At 35.8% G+C, this 15,324-nt stretch overlaps 2 protein-coding genes across 4 annotated transcripts; one reads left to right on the top strand and one right to left on the bottom strand.

Annotated features, from left to right (window-relative positions):
- Positions 1 to 1,645: 1,645 nt before the first annotated feature.
- Positions 1,646 to 6,710, top strand: si:ch211-214p13.9 (cell surface glycoprotein CD200 receptor 1-A). 2 transcript variants are annotated; one of them, XM_043229619.1, is made up of 7 exons: positions 1,646 to 2,029; positions 3,235 to 3,291; positions 4,129 to 4,428; positions 4,642 to 4,914; positions 5,778 to 5,913; positions 6,017 to 6,080; positions 6,165 to 6,710. In XM_043229619.1, the coding sequence occupies exons 1-7, from the start codon at positions 1,960 to 1,962 to the stop codon at positions 6,255 to 6,257; spliced, it is 993 nt and encodes a 330-aa protein (XP_043085554.1). In that variant the 5' UTR covers positions 1,646 to 1,959; the 3' UTR covers positions 6,258 to 6,710. The 2 variants fall into 2 exon arrangements, with proteins under 2 accessions (XP_043085554.1, XP_043085555.1); XM_043229620.1 differs by lacking the exon at positions 3,235 to 3,291.
- An 874-nt stretch (positions 6,711 to 7,584) lies between these two features.
- si:ch211-214p13.7 lies at positions 7,585 to 11,428 on the bottom strand. 2 transcript variants are annotated; one of them, XM_043229638.1, is made up of 4 exons: positions 11,173 to 11,428; positions 10,970 to 10,992; positions 10,658 to 10,681; positions 7,585 to 8,297 (listed from the first exon to the last, which is right to left on the bottom strand). In XM_043229638.1, the coding sequence occupies exons 1-4, from the start codon at positions 11,199 to 11,201 to the stop codon at positions 8,110 to 8,112; spliced, it is 264 nt and encodes an 87-aa protein (XP_043085573.1). In that variant the 5' UTR covers positions 11,202 to 11,428; the 3' UTR covers positions 7,585 to 8,109. The 2 variants fall into 2 exon arrangements, with proteins under 2 accessions (XP_043085573.1, XP_043085572.1); XM_043229637.1 differs by having other exon boundaries at positions 7,585 to 8,295; positions 10,644 to 10,681; positions 11,173 to 11,408.
- Positions 11,429 to 15,324: the final 3,896 nt, after the last annotated feature.

Below are 15,324 nucleotides of genomic sequence, written 5' to 3'. Positions count from 1 at the left end.
TGAAATGAGTAAAGCTCAGTGTTTATTTACTCCACAGTATGTGCAATAAAAAGTGTTGAATTGTATTTTCAATGTGGGGAAAAACAATATTTGTGAAACATGTCTTTTGGACCCCGTTGACTTTAACTGCATGGGCGTAAACAGCAGAAACGGGTTTGGAGAAAAATGGGTAAATTATGACACAGTACTTTTTTTTTTTTCTTTTTGTGCCTTTACTACCCTTTAATTAGCTTTTGATTGTTGTTCTTGATTTATCACATGGTCTCGGGAATACTGGATTTTTATTATTTAGAATTTTTTTTGAGCAAATTCCACTGGATATGTCAGTTCTTGCCATAGCGACACATCAGCACTATTTTAATCTCTTACATCACTAAGTGTTCTCGCTCTATTTTCTTTTTAACACAAATTGGTGTCATCTTATGAATCTCAAAAGCTTAACTACAGATTTTACACTATAAAAATAGCCTTGGTTCTAAATATATATATATATATATAGGTTATATATATATATATATATATATATATATATATATATATATATATATATATATACTCACTTTATCATTTACCTTGTATGGCTAAAAAAGATCAAGAAATGGTAAGAGACATAAATGCCCATGAACTAATTTTTAATACTGTCATTGTTAAGCATTTTTGTTTTCTTTGTTGAAATGGACTATTTTTACTGGAATCCGTAAGAGTTCTCTAGCATTTACAAACGACTGTCGCATTTCGCCCCCCTATCACGTCGAACCAAACGTTCAAATCGGTAATGAAACAGTCGTTGCCCTCCGCTTAATCATCACAAATGAATAATGAATGTATGAGTATTTACGATAACAGCAAAAAAATAACCACCGCTATGTCTGAAGGAAAAAACCGTTAGCTAACTAATCCGAGTAATTATTTAGCAATTATAAAATAATCATTCTAGACGTAACAATTAATAATCGCCTGTTTTACAAAAATAGTGTTTAAAGTTTAATGACTTGGTGGATAAATATGGACCATTTTATGTAGTTATTTATTTACATTTATTTATTTTTATTTATTTATTTAGGATACCGCAAATATTTAATCATTTCCAAAACTGGTTCCAATAATTCTAATAATTCTGTGGATTGGTGGACATAGTGACAGTATATATTTAAAATACTTTAAATTCAGGTAATATTACATGTCCATACAGTTATTTACTTATATGTTTCTTAAACTGTAGCTATGCAATTATGTTGAACCAGATAGTGTTTTGTTTTTGTTTTGTTTTTTTAATTAACCCCTTTAGGGTAAAAATATCTGGATTGACTTTTATTTTGTGCGAGTGACTTTCTGCTGATCCCCTACCACATATTTTCCGAATATATTAAATAATTAATAGAAACAATCAAAATAGCCTCATTCATAGATTTGTAGAAAAGGGTTGCAAGGTCACATCAGTCTCGTCGTTCTAACATCTAAAGGAACAGCTAAATTAACCAGCAAATATCGCCATCAACACATCACACACTGCCAAGCTGCAGTCTTCTTGCACTAAGAAAGCGTTCTCACATGACAGCCGTGGTTACCAAGACAGGAAGTCAGCATTTTCATGTGGGAGAAGATATGAAATTATAAAAAAAAAAAAAAATGTACAACAGCGTCACACTGCTGAAGGAAACAAAAGGAGGAGAACTCAGAACTCGGTGAAAGAGAATGAGCTAAGTCTGACAGAGAGAGAAGCCGACGAGAAAAACATTTTTACTTAAGTGCTATCAGTATGCATTATATTACACTCAAGACTTGGATAAAGTCAGTTTAAATTGATAAAAAGAAAAAGAATACGTGACATTTCAGGATCTCCTTAGAAAATGGACCTTTGAAAATACTTTTACTTCAGGTGCGCTGAAGTGCTGTGAGTATAGAGAGAAACGACATTTAAAGGTCAGAGAAGAGAAGTCTGACCGGAGGTTTGTAGCGATGGCGAAAGGTTGGACTTTGCCGCTGATCGTTCTCCTAAGTGTCTTTATTGCAAGAAGTCAGACAAGAGGTGAGTTCCCAAACTTTTGTATTGAGTGAGTGTACAAGCTTTTATACGGTCTTCTCATTAGACCTCTTTAAGGTCAGGACTGTTTAGTGTATTGTGCGTGGATGATTCGGCCTTCCAGTTTAACATTATCTTTGTCTGGCATCGATGCTTTTTGTCTATTGTCTATTTCTGATGGGATTTCATACATTTATGAGTGTCCTAAAGGTCCTTTTTTGGGGAGGGTAATTGGTTTATGGTTAAAATCCTGTTTAAATCAGTCAGTCAAAGTATACTGAAAGTGTCATGTAAATCTTTAGGGCCTAGTGACTTTTGCTCATGTGGGGAAATCTATTTTTAGATTTTTCCACTTATACTGCAAGGATATTTATGGTGGATGAGAAATCTGTTCTCTCACGTGCATGTGATGGTTTTGTGTTTGTTTCTATCTGTGTTTGTTGCTATTTCGAGAGGACATGCCATGACGAAGCGCTCTTCCTCTCTGGGGGGATTCTTAGGGGAGATGAGTCGCTGAGGTTTTTGAGGCTGACAGATGCATCTGAAAAGAAACTAAATCTAGAGCAAGACCTTAGAACAGTTAGCATGGAATTAAATGACATTTGTGCTGTGACTGTTGACAATAATGCTGTTTAATGTGGTGTGCAAGCCGTTGCTTTAGGCCAGGTGTTCAAACTCCATTTTCTTCAGAACCAGGGTTTGCTACAACAAAGACAATACACCTTTGTCTAACCTTTTGGCAAAACTATACACCTTTGATTAACAATAAAGCTATAGTGTCATCATTTACTCACCCTCGAGTAGTGAATTTCTTCGTTCTGCCGAACGCAAAGGAACAAAGTCTGCAACCCGGCTGTTTTGAGTCACCATTGACTTCCATAGTAGGAAAAAAAAAATACTACAAAAGTCAATTTTCTTCAAAATACCTGCTTTTGTGGACAGAACAAAGAAATTCGTGCAGGTTTGGAATTACTCGAGGGCGAGAAAATGATAACAGAATTTCATTTTTTTTGGTGAACTGTTCCTTTAACGAGAAATTTTGTACCACTAAATGTACTAGAAGCTACTACTAAAACTTTAATACCTCACACTCAATTTTCTGTGATGGAAATGAACTGGAAATCTCACTGGAGTGAATGATTGTGTTTCGTTGTGCTGAGCCTCGTTAACATTAACCTGTTACTAACACGCTGTGCTGCTAACTGTCCTAGGAAATCAAGACACTGCTTCAAGTCCACATAAAGATACTGCACTTAACCAACTGACAGGTCAGACAACATGCACATCGTCGTTTTTCATGAGTAGAACACAGAATAAGAGCTATTATAAAAAACATTTTTAATCAATAATCACTGCCATTATTTACCATACTTGTTTACAGTTTTATTTACAATGTTTCAGTGTTGTACAATCAATAAATATATATGTGTATATCTATCTATCTATCTATCTATCTATCTATATAAAGAGAGAGAGAGAGAGAGAGAGAGAGGGGGAATTTGTGCTTGTAAACAATTTATAACTATATTAGTTAATATGAACTGACAATGAAAATACTTGTAAAGCATTTATTAATCTCAGTTCATACTAATTTACATATTTAGGCTACTGTACATTAATATAGCACATTAATATATCTGAGCTTACATGAATTAACAATAAAAAAAAGTTGTGCTTTTATTAATTTACTAATGTACAAACAAATTGTTCACTGTTGGTTAATGCATGAATTAACATTTACTAAAGAACCTTGTAAAGTCTTTGCGGAGTAACATTTAAATCTTTGAGTATACAGTATTTATGAAAAGGACCAACTGTGTTACGTCTGTTGTTAGAATAGAGCCGCTGTGTGTGTTAAAACTATTTTAGGGTTAAAAAGGAAATGACACAACAAAGGAAAAAACTAGACTCGGCATGTCAGGGAGAGATAAGTATAGTGTACAGAGAAAAAAAACTACAAAATATCTCACACCTACTATTATAATAGCCACATTTTATTTTATTTGATATTAATAATTTATCTCATAGTGTCAAACACACACACACACACACAAATGACTCTAATCCCATATTTAATCTAATTGTGTACATATTTATTTCTGCAGTTTTCAAAGAGCGGACCTTTATCCTGGGCAGTGATGTGACTTTATGGTGTGGTAACACCACTGATATCAAATGGAGTGAAATGATTTATATCGTCTGGAACATCAGCCTGCAAGACAGGAAATGTTGGCTTGGTTTATCACCCAAGCTGGACAACAATTGTAAAGATGGAAAGAGGCTGTACAACACCTCAAATGCAGTTTCTTTATTAATTCCCAATATTACAATACAAGATGAAGGCTTTTACTATTGTGATGTATCATATAAAGGAGGAAGCTATGCTGTAAATGTGTCTGTAAGCGGTGAGTACAAACACAATTTATATCACAAGTTTGGTATAATTACACAGTCTGTTTGTTACTTTCATTCAGTTAAAGACTAGTTATGTCTATTAGTGTTATATCTTTTAAGTTAATTGCACACACACACACACACAACGAAACCACACCATACTTTATATATAATACTTTATATTATAATACTGATATTAAACAATTAAAGTTGTTTGTTTTCAGTTACCCAACTTTCCACCCATCTGGACAGTGAAAACAATCAAAGGATTGCCGTCTGTCGGGCCATATATAAAAAGACAGCACCCAGTCTTCATTGGGAACCTGCTTTGAACCTTTCATCTGATATCAGCTCTGTTGAGAAGCTCGGCAGGTTTTTTATGGAGAATCGAGTATATCTTCCAGATCACGTCAGCATCGGTGAGATCACCTGTGTGTCCACATACCCCTCAGAGTCCGGCTCGGTGCGGTACAAGAGCACGCTGGATCTCAAACTGAGTGAGTGCACTCTATATGAAAAGAGATTAAGAAATTGGTTTCATAAATGGATCAGAAGTGCATCCTGCTTTGGCTGTTTATTTGGCTACAGGCACTAAAAAAAAAAAGAGTAGACTCCCTAGATGAGACTGTCCTTTTTTTGTATTTTTTAAACCATAATGTTGTCATTTCATTATTAAAAAAAATGCAATTATTGCAGCTGATGATCTAAACTAGAGAGTAAGATAATATAAACCTTTACCATATTTGTTATTTACAAAGGATTTATAGAAATGAGTCTGTCCCTCTGTTCAGGCGTCGTTTTCACAATGACCAGCAATTACTCCCTGAAAACTTTGATCAAACGTTTTGTGTATTTATTTAAAGAAGAAAACTGTCTGTAAAGGGTTTGAGATGACACGTGGGATGATGCAATGTTTTGTTTTATTTATTAATTTTTACTGTTATCATTTTTATATTAATGGTTGTATTAGTTTATGAGTACCATTCTTAATTTTTTTTTGAAAAAAAAGAAGTTTGGGGGAAAAAAATGTAAAAAGAGGTGAAAACTAATCAGTGTAAATATAATAAATAAATAAAAAGCAACGTATTTTACACAATGCATTTGAAAAGGGATGAAAATTATGCCGAACATCAGGGGGAAATTATATTCGCGTATAAATGAAGTAGTCAGAGTAGTCAAAATTACCAGTACATTAAAAAAAAACCCCACTCTGATGCAGCAAACTGAAACCCGAAACAAAGTCAGTACTGTGGGTTACATTAAAATGGGTTTGGTTTTGACAGTTTAACAGGCTTTCTTTTTAACAGATTTTATTGCATTGCCAAATTTCTAAAAAGTAAACAAATCTTTCTCTTTTCAGATTCACTGAACGGAATGCAGTCCTCTTCGAAACACAGTCCATCGGAAATTATTGCCATATCGGTTGGTTCTGTCTGCTTTGTTCTTGTATCTCTGGCCGTGGTTTACGTGCTCTGCAGAAAGCTGAACGACTTAAGGTGGGATGTTCTCCTGCCTTTATTGGCCGCCGTTGAACCGAATACTGTCATGACCAATTAATTGCCGAATATCCTAATCGCGTCTGCTTGTTCTCCGTTTTAGCGCACTGAAGACGCTTTGCTGCAAATCCAAAATCTCAACGCCGGCCGAAGACAAACCACCCCAGGTAACAAACCTATCAAACCCTGTCTTGTTGTCACACGATTGTGTTCTGAGCGGCTCACTGAAGCGTACGTCTGTGTGTGTGAAGCCCGCTGACGTTGAAGAGGTGGAACCCTACGCCAGTTACATACAGAGAGTCAACTCCATCTACAACTCTTCGGCTGAACTCTTCAACGCCTGAGGCACGCTCGCGTTCTATGATGAAACAGGATACCAGAAGAGAGCTGAGGGCAAAGATATGATTGTGGTCAAAATTACACATGAAAAACAATACTAGTGGAAAAATAGTCATCTCAAGAGAGCATCCCCGAAGCAAGCAGCGCCTGAATGAGGAGCCGAAGTCGCACTGACTCAAAAGATGAAAGGTGATGACAAAGGAACATGCAATGAGGAACAACTGGAATGACTTCAGCGCCAGCGATATCACTAATATGTAGATTTGTAGAAAACGAGCCTGGTTAGTTATTAGTCATCTGAAGTAATCAAATTTGTAAATAGTTATTTATATCATTAATCAAACATCAGATGCAAGCGATGTTTTTCTCGATAAATACTAAGTAGGCCAAATGTAGAGAACCTGTTTTACGTTGCACACGATTAAGAGTATGTAAATAAACCTTTATTGTGCTTTTAAGTGTGGCTTGTCTTTATCGATCGGTCTTTGAGCTTAACGCATAAACCCTCTGGTATTGTTTAGTTAAGATTAAATACCCTCAAAACACCAAATATTAAGGTTTTTGAAATTAAATATAGTAATTACGGTCTCCAGACAGTCACAAGTGTAGCAGAGGAATAAACTAAAGGCCCTAAATAAGGGCCTTCAAACTGATGGAAAACGGTGTTCGCTTTTTTATGATAAAAAGGAGGTTTGGTGGAGACCTCTCCTCCTGAGATGAAATCTCTCACTGTCCCCTCCGTTCACTGTGAATCAGAGTTTAGGGGAACGGTGTGGAAACTTAGGGGCAGGTGAGTTCTTGTCACCGCAAAGGAAAGATCGGGTACACCCTCAGATATCACACAGATACTCCTGCAGAAACTGAAACCGGTGGGATGTCATCGATTTTTCTTTTTGGGGTTTTGATTTGGCTGCGGGATTCCCCAAGAACTATGACGGTGTGAATTTTCATTCGATCCAAATTTAGATCTTAACTGTAGCTTCGTTGTTCTCGGCCTCGGCCTTCTCGCTCTACGCTCAGGCAGTCGGCATCACAAGTGTTTCGCTCCATCTAGCGGCGGTTTTTGAGTCTACAAAGGACTAGCTGAAACATCTGAAAAAAACATTGGTGAATTCATCAGATAACATCACATGAATTGAAAAGCTGCATGTTAAAAATAAAAAAAAACAATACGTCAGGGTTTTTAACTTTAAACCTATGCTTTTGGCTAAAATATCATCCATAAACATAAAAAATAATAGTCCACCCACTGTTTTTTTTTTCTTGTAAACAGTGCTTGATCTGTGCATATTTCTCATATTTCTTATTTTATTACTTTAAATCCTCACTCGATTGAGTAAATATATATGGTTTTATTGTGTTCACCCTATATGATGACGGTACTGGAATTTTATTTTGGAGGACAGAAAGACAAAAAATGATTTAAATGATAAACATTTATACAACAACATAAATTCATAATTCCTCATATCAGACACATGCAACTCTTCTTTAATGATGCTGTACTTTATCACCTACCGATTAAAGTTTTACAGGAAAAAAATCTCTCTTTAATGTCGTAAAGCCTACATAAATATTGTATTATCATTACCATAACACGCATCCATATAATATGCCGTTTTTTTCACTGTACATGCACATGAAGGTAGTAATTACTTAAACTGCATCAAAATATCAAACATATTTTACTTCATGCTGTAAACATTCTGTGTAAAAAAACACACCTGAAATAGACGAATTATTACAACCAAATAATAAAAAAATAAAAATAAATAAAACTTTTGAAAAGCTGAATATCACTACACACAGTTAACAAGTGTTTAAAGTCGTGCCGTCCGTTCGGGAGCATCCCAGCGCTCAGCCCATGAGCACGTAATCATCTGAACTGTCCTCAACTGCTCCTTTGTGCTTGGCTGTGTTTGCTGCGTTTTGAGGGAGCATTACGACAGCGTAATCACAGTCGTTGTCCTCCGCGTTTTCTCGAACAGGTCTGTTGGGATCGACGTTACCGTGGTCAATGGAGGCATAGAGCACATCTTCTGTCTGTGAGTCAGAGGAAGTCTTAGTGACACAACTATAATGCGTTATTGTGGTATTCAAATGAATGCATAATGCTTTATAAATAGCCTTATAATGTTGTATTATGTCATGGGTATTCGTAAGAACAGTTTGAATGTGTTGTAATATTTACTTTTAGGAGCATGATCATTTATAACACACACTGAACGCAGTTCATCCAAAAACGAAAACTCAAGGAAGATATTTTGAAGAAAATTTGTAACCAGGCTGTTTTGGATCACCATTGACTTTCATATCTCTATTTTTTCTTCTATCGAGGTCAAAGGTGACCCAAAACTTCTTGATTTGAAACTCCTTGGGAGGGATTAAATGATGACAGAATTAACCATTCCTTAAATCGACAATAGATTATAGTTATAATGCATTATAAATCTTGCTATTTTACATATGTTGCTTTACTTAAAGTGGATAAATACCACTTATAAGTAATAATAATAACATTGCTATTTTTTTTTCTCAAACAGCCATAAGGTCAGATATCACGTCAGATGAACGTATAATATGACACATTCGCTTTGAACGTTTTTTTGATAAGCTGCATGTCAGCTAGCCTTCATTAGAGTATTAATAGTGTGTTAAATGCTAACACTTTATTTCGATGGTTCCTCAACAGAGATAATGAGTATAGGATACTTTGCAAGTATGTGAACGTCCTACCCTCCTTACCTAAGTCTGCTTTATATAATAAACATCAGTTAAAAAATATTAGCCTCTCATTAACCTCACAGGAAACTCAAATAACACCCATAAGATGTTGTTAGGCACTGTGCAGATCTTGAGAGATATATATATATATATAGATATATATATACGTATATAAGAGATACGATATAGTCCATTATAAATAAAGTAGATTTATTATGGTGTTAATTGTGTGTTGTAAATAATCACACTCTTAAATGTTATAATCTCAAATATGTTTAACATAATGTGTTATAATAGTTTTGTATGATCATTCATGAGATGTTATAACACATTATAAGGTTTTCTTTAGTGCATCATGCATTCATTATAACGCCTTAAGAACACCCTTATAATATAAATACGGGCTTCATAGGAAGTGTTACAGACGTTTAACTCCTACTTAGCCCCAATACAACTAGTTTCTAACATGCCTAGTGAGAGCTTGATTAGCGGCTTCAGGGTTGGTGGCTGCTAATGTCAAGCCCATAGTTTATATTGTAATAAATATATTTTTAATGCTTAAACATAGCACTTATGTACACTGGACTGTTTTAGTTCGTGTCTATCCTCTCTCTCTCTCTCTCCTGTGTTGGATTCAGCTGTGTTTCAGTGATTAAAAGACTAATGATTATACTACACGTCTTTCTCGTCTTTCCGACAGTGTCACATGCTTGGCCGCATATCTGTATAAATATACGCAATACACGCACATAATATGTAAACTAATTTTTTTTTTTTGGATGTGATTAATCACTTGACAGCACTAAAAATAGTAAGTAAAGCATTCAAAATAATAAATAATAATAAATCAAGAAATCAAATATACACTCTTAACAGCAAATATACAATTTCATGTAAATGACTTTAAGTCATGTCTTAAAGTATTATAAAAAAACATATTAGATGACTAATAATAAATATGTCAAATTTTAAAATGGTCTCCGCCATAATTTATAAAATAAATACATTTACAAATAGATATTTAATATATTGCTTAATTATTATCTGTAAACTTTATTTTAGACCATTAGAAATGGCGGTAATGTCACAGGTCTGTTACTGTAAATTACTGTCTGAAAGGTAAAGCACCATTCGTTTCAGTACTAAATGACAAAATAATGCTTTTGAAAAAAAAAAAAAAAAATTACAAGATATTATATAAGTGAGCGATACATCTTGAGGTCAGAGGTCTCACTGAAACTTTCTGTTCAGTTAATCCAGTTGTCCTTTAAACGCATTCGCCAGCATCCTAAAGTTCAAGGTCGTTTACTTTGGCACACTTTCCTATATTCTATTTCTGTCTCAGTGAGAGCATCATTTGGAGAAACAGGAAAAACCAATGTTTATGATTTGAATATGACAGTAAAGAGCCCCAAAATGCAAAACAAGCAAACTGTTTTTTCTAAAGACGGAACAACTTTGAAAGCCCAAAATACCTTTGATAAAACTTTTTTTAGATGTAAGTGACACCCTCCTGTCTTAACATGATGTTATCAGAAAGCCAGCACCAGAAACATACGAGCTAGAGTACACGAAACAAGAACAGCATTCATACTGTTTCAGAGAGCAAAGACAGAAAACAAGTGGTTTCTAGTCAAACAATAGATAATAAAAAACACTGTTCTTACCTTTGTGTCTGCTACTGTTTCTGCCTGATTGTCATTATCTGTTTAATAAAACACAAATGTAAACGTCACCGAACAGTGTGTCTATTCACGGTGTACTAATAACCATAATCATATCTTCACAGGCCTACGTCGTCACGAGACTAAAACACTTTAATGGGCTGTCAGCTACAGAAGGACGCAGAAGCATTTAGTGTGAAGCGTGAAGTAAAACTGAATGCACGCTTGAGCTCGCTGTCAAAAACGTGCAAGAAGGCACTTCCTCAGTAATGCCCTCTCCTAGCTGGAGCAAGCTTCATCAGGATATATCCACCGAAGAGCATGCTTACCAGTGTTTTCAGGTTTCTTCTTTCTGAGAATGAAAAATATGTAAATTACGTCTCGCACAGTTTTCCATTTCGGAAGCATTGTTCAAAAATAGCCACGGGCCGGAAGATAATAAGCAACGTAGATATCAAATGAAAGTGCAGAAACGTGAACTGAATAGACCGCTACTGCTTGGTCTCAGTACATCAAAATGAACTTGACCTACCTTCGGTTACAACTTAAAAAGCTTCCCATCTCTCTAAAAAGCTCAGTCTGGTTTGTATGCCCCGGTATCAGTACTGAAGCTACAACCACAAACTGCAAACTGCTGAAACGGTGCGGTCGGTGCCCAGAGTTTCTAACCTGCCAGTCACACAGAAGAGAGGCATGGAGAGAGTGATTCGCTCAAAACAACAGTCTGCTTGTATTTCACTTGTATTTCCTGTGTTCTGTGGTTTTCATTTGCCTTCGAGTGCATGATATGAAGACATGCTCATTTTCATGCGCGCGCTTTCACACATCGGTGGTCATTCTGCTTTCTTTTAACGTGTGTGTGTTTGTGTGTGTGTGTACTTGTTTATGCATTGTGAGGAGGACCAAATGTTAAAGTTAGTAAGCGAAACTTGAACGATTTGATATTGTGGCCTGATGTTGTGCCCCTCGGGAAAAACAGCTTATAAATGTGTGTGTGTGTGTGTGTGTGTGTGTGTGTCACTTGCCATCCCGCAAAAGGTTTTCTGAGACAGATCTGCTCTATTATTTTACTAATCTCTTATACATGATGCAAATAGCTGCGCCCTGGAAAATAAATAGAGTGCCTGTCATTTTCTTTCAACTTCAAATGGGTGAACAAATGTACCCATATCTTCAAAAATGTTCGGTTTCTGTAAGCTGATGCGCTGCTTAGGCACAGGAAGTTGAGCGTTTCCTCTACGACCACAAGGTAGATACTGATAATACTCTCTCGAACTATAAACGTCTATGCGTTATCGACAGGAATCAGCTTAGCTTTATAATATTTAAAATTGCAGTTGACTTATTTTTACAAAGTGCCTACAAGTTAGCTTTGGCTTATAACTATAGAAAAACATAATTTTTTTTTTTTTTTCTGAGCAAATCTAAGTTTGGTCAGCTCTTCCTCTGCACTGTCACCAATAGACCTGTAGGGGGAAGTATGATAACACGTTAAAATACAACAAAACCCCTACAAAACCTTGATGTTGGGGGTTGAATGTGTGTAATTCCACCACAACTCTGTAGCACTGTCTACCAGCAGGAAGAGTTTTAAAACACTCCTCTAAAGGCAGCCAAAGACAGGAGCAATACGCCTTGATGCCAGACACATTTACTTATGGTGGATTTGAGCGGGAATGACACATTACCAGTGCATCGTCTTCTGTACTCTCTTGCAGCTGACGTTGGGTGAGGGCTATAATCTTATGTATTTTAATTATTTTAAGGTAGGCTGTTAAATATTCTTTCACGGCAGCCCTTATAAAGTGTCTTATCTGATATTATTCTTTATTGTCCATGCTGAAAAAACAATAGATCCCTGCCCAAAACATAGAAAATGCATAATGGGTATCATGGAAATTGTTTTAAAATGAGTTTTAATGGAAACTATAATGGTGTCTACTGGTATGTGATGGATTCTATTGATGAGACGTTAAATCCTATTGGATAATGAGAAAATACAAAACAAAAAGTTATGTTTTTACTAGAAAAAGTTAATAATAATAGTACATAGTGGTATTTTAATGGAAACTCTGTGGAATGGAAATTTCTGTGGTGGTTTCTTTAGTTTTTTTTTCCCTAAAGAACCCGTTCAGTGAGGAGTTCTTAAAATATATAAAGAACCTTTTGTGCAATGAACATTTTTCATGAATGTTAAAGGTTCTTCGTGGAACAATCAGTGCCAATAAAGAAACTTTACTCTTTATATAAAGAGCGTGTGAAGCAGTGTCTCTGCAACAATGCATTGAGTTTCACCATTAACCATTAACACTGTTCTGTTAACCGCAAAACATTAATAACATCAAAAACAGCATGTCTGCATATACCAGCATAACGTCTGGTCTTAACCACTTGGGTTTTTTTTTTTTTTGAACAATGAACTGCTGATATCAAGTTGCTCATAATATGAAAACATAAAAATATTACTGACTTAAACAAAAAATCATGTGATGTCCATTTCAGTGGACGCAGGGTATGAAGGGGTTAAAGCTGCTTTTAGTAGTCCTGAGACTCTGTCTAAGATGTCTGTCCAGCTTCAGAAAGGAAGTGGTTAAGCATGTGTTGTGAGAGCTCTGGTATCACCGACAATTTCTTGTGAACAATATTCAGTTTTATTTCCCCAGAATCACTCTAAATGCCACATGTTGCTTCGATGAGTATTTTCGTGCACAGCTTCAAAACCACTCAAAGCCCACCCTGATGCAAACCCTTCAAATGATCTCTAATCATCAACATCATCGTCTTTGTTAAACGTGTTTAAACGTAAGACATCTTCAGGGGTTGTTGCCGTGGATGTGATGGCTCATCTGTAAACTGTGATTTGATTCTTCAATTTGATTCTCTCTCTTGTTAAAGGCGCTCACATAGCTATCCTGAAGGGACGGACTGTGGTGTTTCCTCTACCTGAACTTCCTCTGGGGGCGCCCATTAATTCAGTCGAATGGGTCGAATGGAAATACCACACAGCCGACGAAACAATCTTACTGGCCAAGATAAATCTAAATAAGCAACAGCAATCAAAAATGTTCAGCAGGAAGACTGGAATGCGTATAATGAAAAACGGTACACTTACCGTTTTAGATGTAAAAGATGAAGACTCTGGGAACTACACCTGCACCATCATTTTTCAGGATCAAAAGATGTGGAAAGAGCAGATTTACCTTCAAGTACTTCATGGTACCTTTCTGTTCAGTACTCGATTGAATACGATAGTCTTACGATAATTAGTAGGAGAGAGTAATTATCTCTTGCAAAAGTAAAATTAAAAAACATGAATATGTTCTGTCAGGCATTTGTAAAATTTGTTGGTTTGGTACTAATCTTTTGATTTCTCATCGTAAGACTCAACGACTGAACCAAACAGCAATGTGTACAGCACAACATTTACATCGTCAGGTAGCTTTTCATTCACTGCATTTCACATTAAATCAACAACAGACGAAAAAAACACACATTCTGTTACTCAAACGACAACATGGTCTTTTTTCAGTCACGCAAACGTACAAGACAAACGCTTTTAATATGTAATGTGCTTGCACTGATATTCATTCATTCATTACAATCAAAAGCATGAACACACGTAATTCTTTAATAAACAGTAATCCACAACAACGAAGAGAGAAACTGAGTGATTATAAAGACAGGGAAACTAATGAGCGAACGAGATGATTGATAAACACAGGTGTTTACGATGAACAGAATGAACTAATAGAGAACAGGCAAGACCAAATAAGGAAGAACAGGAACTAAACGGGGGACAACAAAAACACACTCGTGCAAAGCCAAGCTGACACTGTAACATAACTCATATCTATCATTAAAAGCAAGTGACCATTAACCTTAATTAACTTCACACAATTTCTTATCTTACAAACAATGTAATACGATAAAAATAAAATAAGCTTCCTTATGATATAACCTTCAGAAAAGCAAAATGACCGAATTTACAATATGCTGGACTTTCTACAGTGCTGAAAATTCACAGGCATCGTGCTTTTATCGTTTTATCGTTGTCTTCTTTTTTCTTTCCCCATAGAGCTCAGTGTTGCTGAAACAGCGTTGATTGCGATACCCGTGTGCTCAACGCTTGCGATACTCTTTATTGTAGCCACTATTTTCATCTTTAAATGTAGAAAAAAGTGTTGCTACACGTCAGGTTAGTGTGACCGTAATTTACAAGTTTCCAAAAATTAAAATGTCGTTGTCTTTTACTTACCCTCATGCCATGTGACTGTCTTTCCTCCATAAAACACAACATATATTTATTGTCCTGACTGCTCTTTTCCATATAAAGCAAGTAAATGTAAACTGGTGTGTGGTTATGACCCAAAATGTAAAACGTTTGGTTCATGTGACCATCATGTGCTATAGCAATATCTTTGTGTAAAGAATAGACTAAGATGTCTGAAACTGGATCTAAAAGGCTCATCAGAACTTTTGAAACTCAAAGCGATTGTTTTCCATGCTACTACCTACTCATCATGTACTTTGAATTTGCTCTGTTTTGCAGTTGAACCTATCTACATCAACAGAATAAGTCATAATTAAAGGAAATAAAAGGTCACAGGTGGGCAGGACGACGCCAGATAATAAAACCTGATAAAGACCCCCTGGTTGGCAAGGCGGTAAAAACCCCCGGATGCTG

Source organism: Puntigrus tetrazona, unplaced genomic scaffold (genome assembly GCF_018831695.1).
Source record: "Puntigrus tetrazona isolate hp1 unplaced genomic scaffold, ASM1883169v1 S000000008, whole genome shotgun sequence".
In the NCBI taxonomy this organism is placed as follows: domain Eukaryota; kingdom Metazoa; phylum Chordata; class Actinopteri; order Cypriniformes; family Cyprinidae; genus Puntigrus; species Puntigrus tetrazona.
Note: the sequence above shows the minus strand (reverse complement) of the source record. Positions and strands in the feature narration are given on the sequence as shown.

Coding starts and splice junctions, on each gene's coding strand:
- si:ch211-214p13.9 (XM_043229619.1), top strand. CDS start 1,960: ATGGCGAAAGGTTGGACTTTGCCGCTGATCGTTCTCCTAAGTGTCTTT. Junction 4,915..5,777: donor CACGCTGGATCTCAAACTGA/GTGAGTGCACTC, acceptor TTCTCTTTTCAG/ATTCACTGAACGGAATGCAG. Junction 6,081..6,164: donor CCGAAGACAAACCACCCCAG/GTAACAAACCTA, acceptor GTGTGTGTGAAG/CCCGCTGACGTTGAAGAGGT.
- si:ch211-214p13.7 (XM_043229637.1), bottom strand. CDS start 11,201: ATGGGAAGCTTTTTAAGTTGTAACCGAAG. Junction 10,682..10,969: donor GAAGAAACCTGAAAACACTG/GTAAGCATGCTC, acceptor TTTATTAAACAG/ATAATGACAATCAGGCAGAA. Junction 8,296..10,643: donor AAACAGTAGCAGACACAAAG/GTAAGAACAGTG, acceptor TCTGACTCACAG/ACAGAAGATGTGCTCTATGC.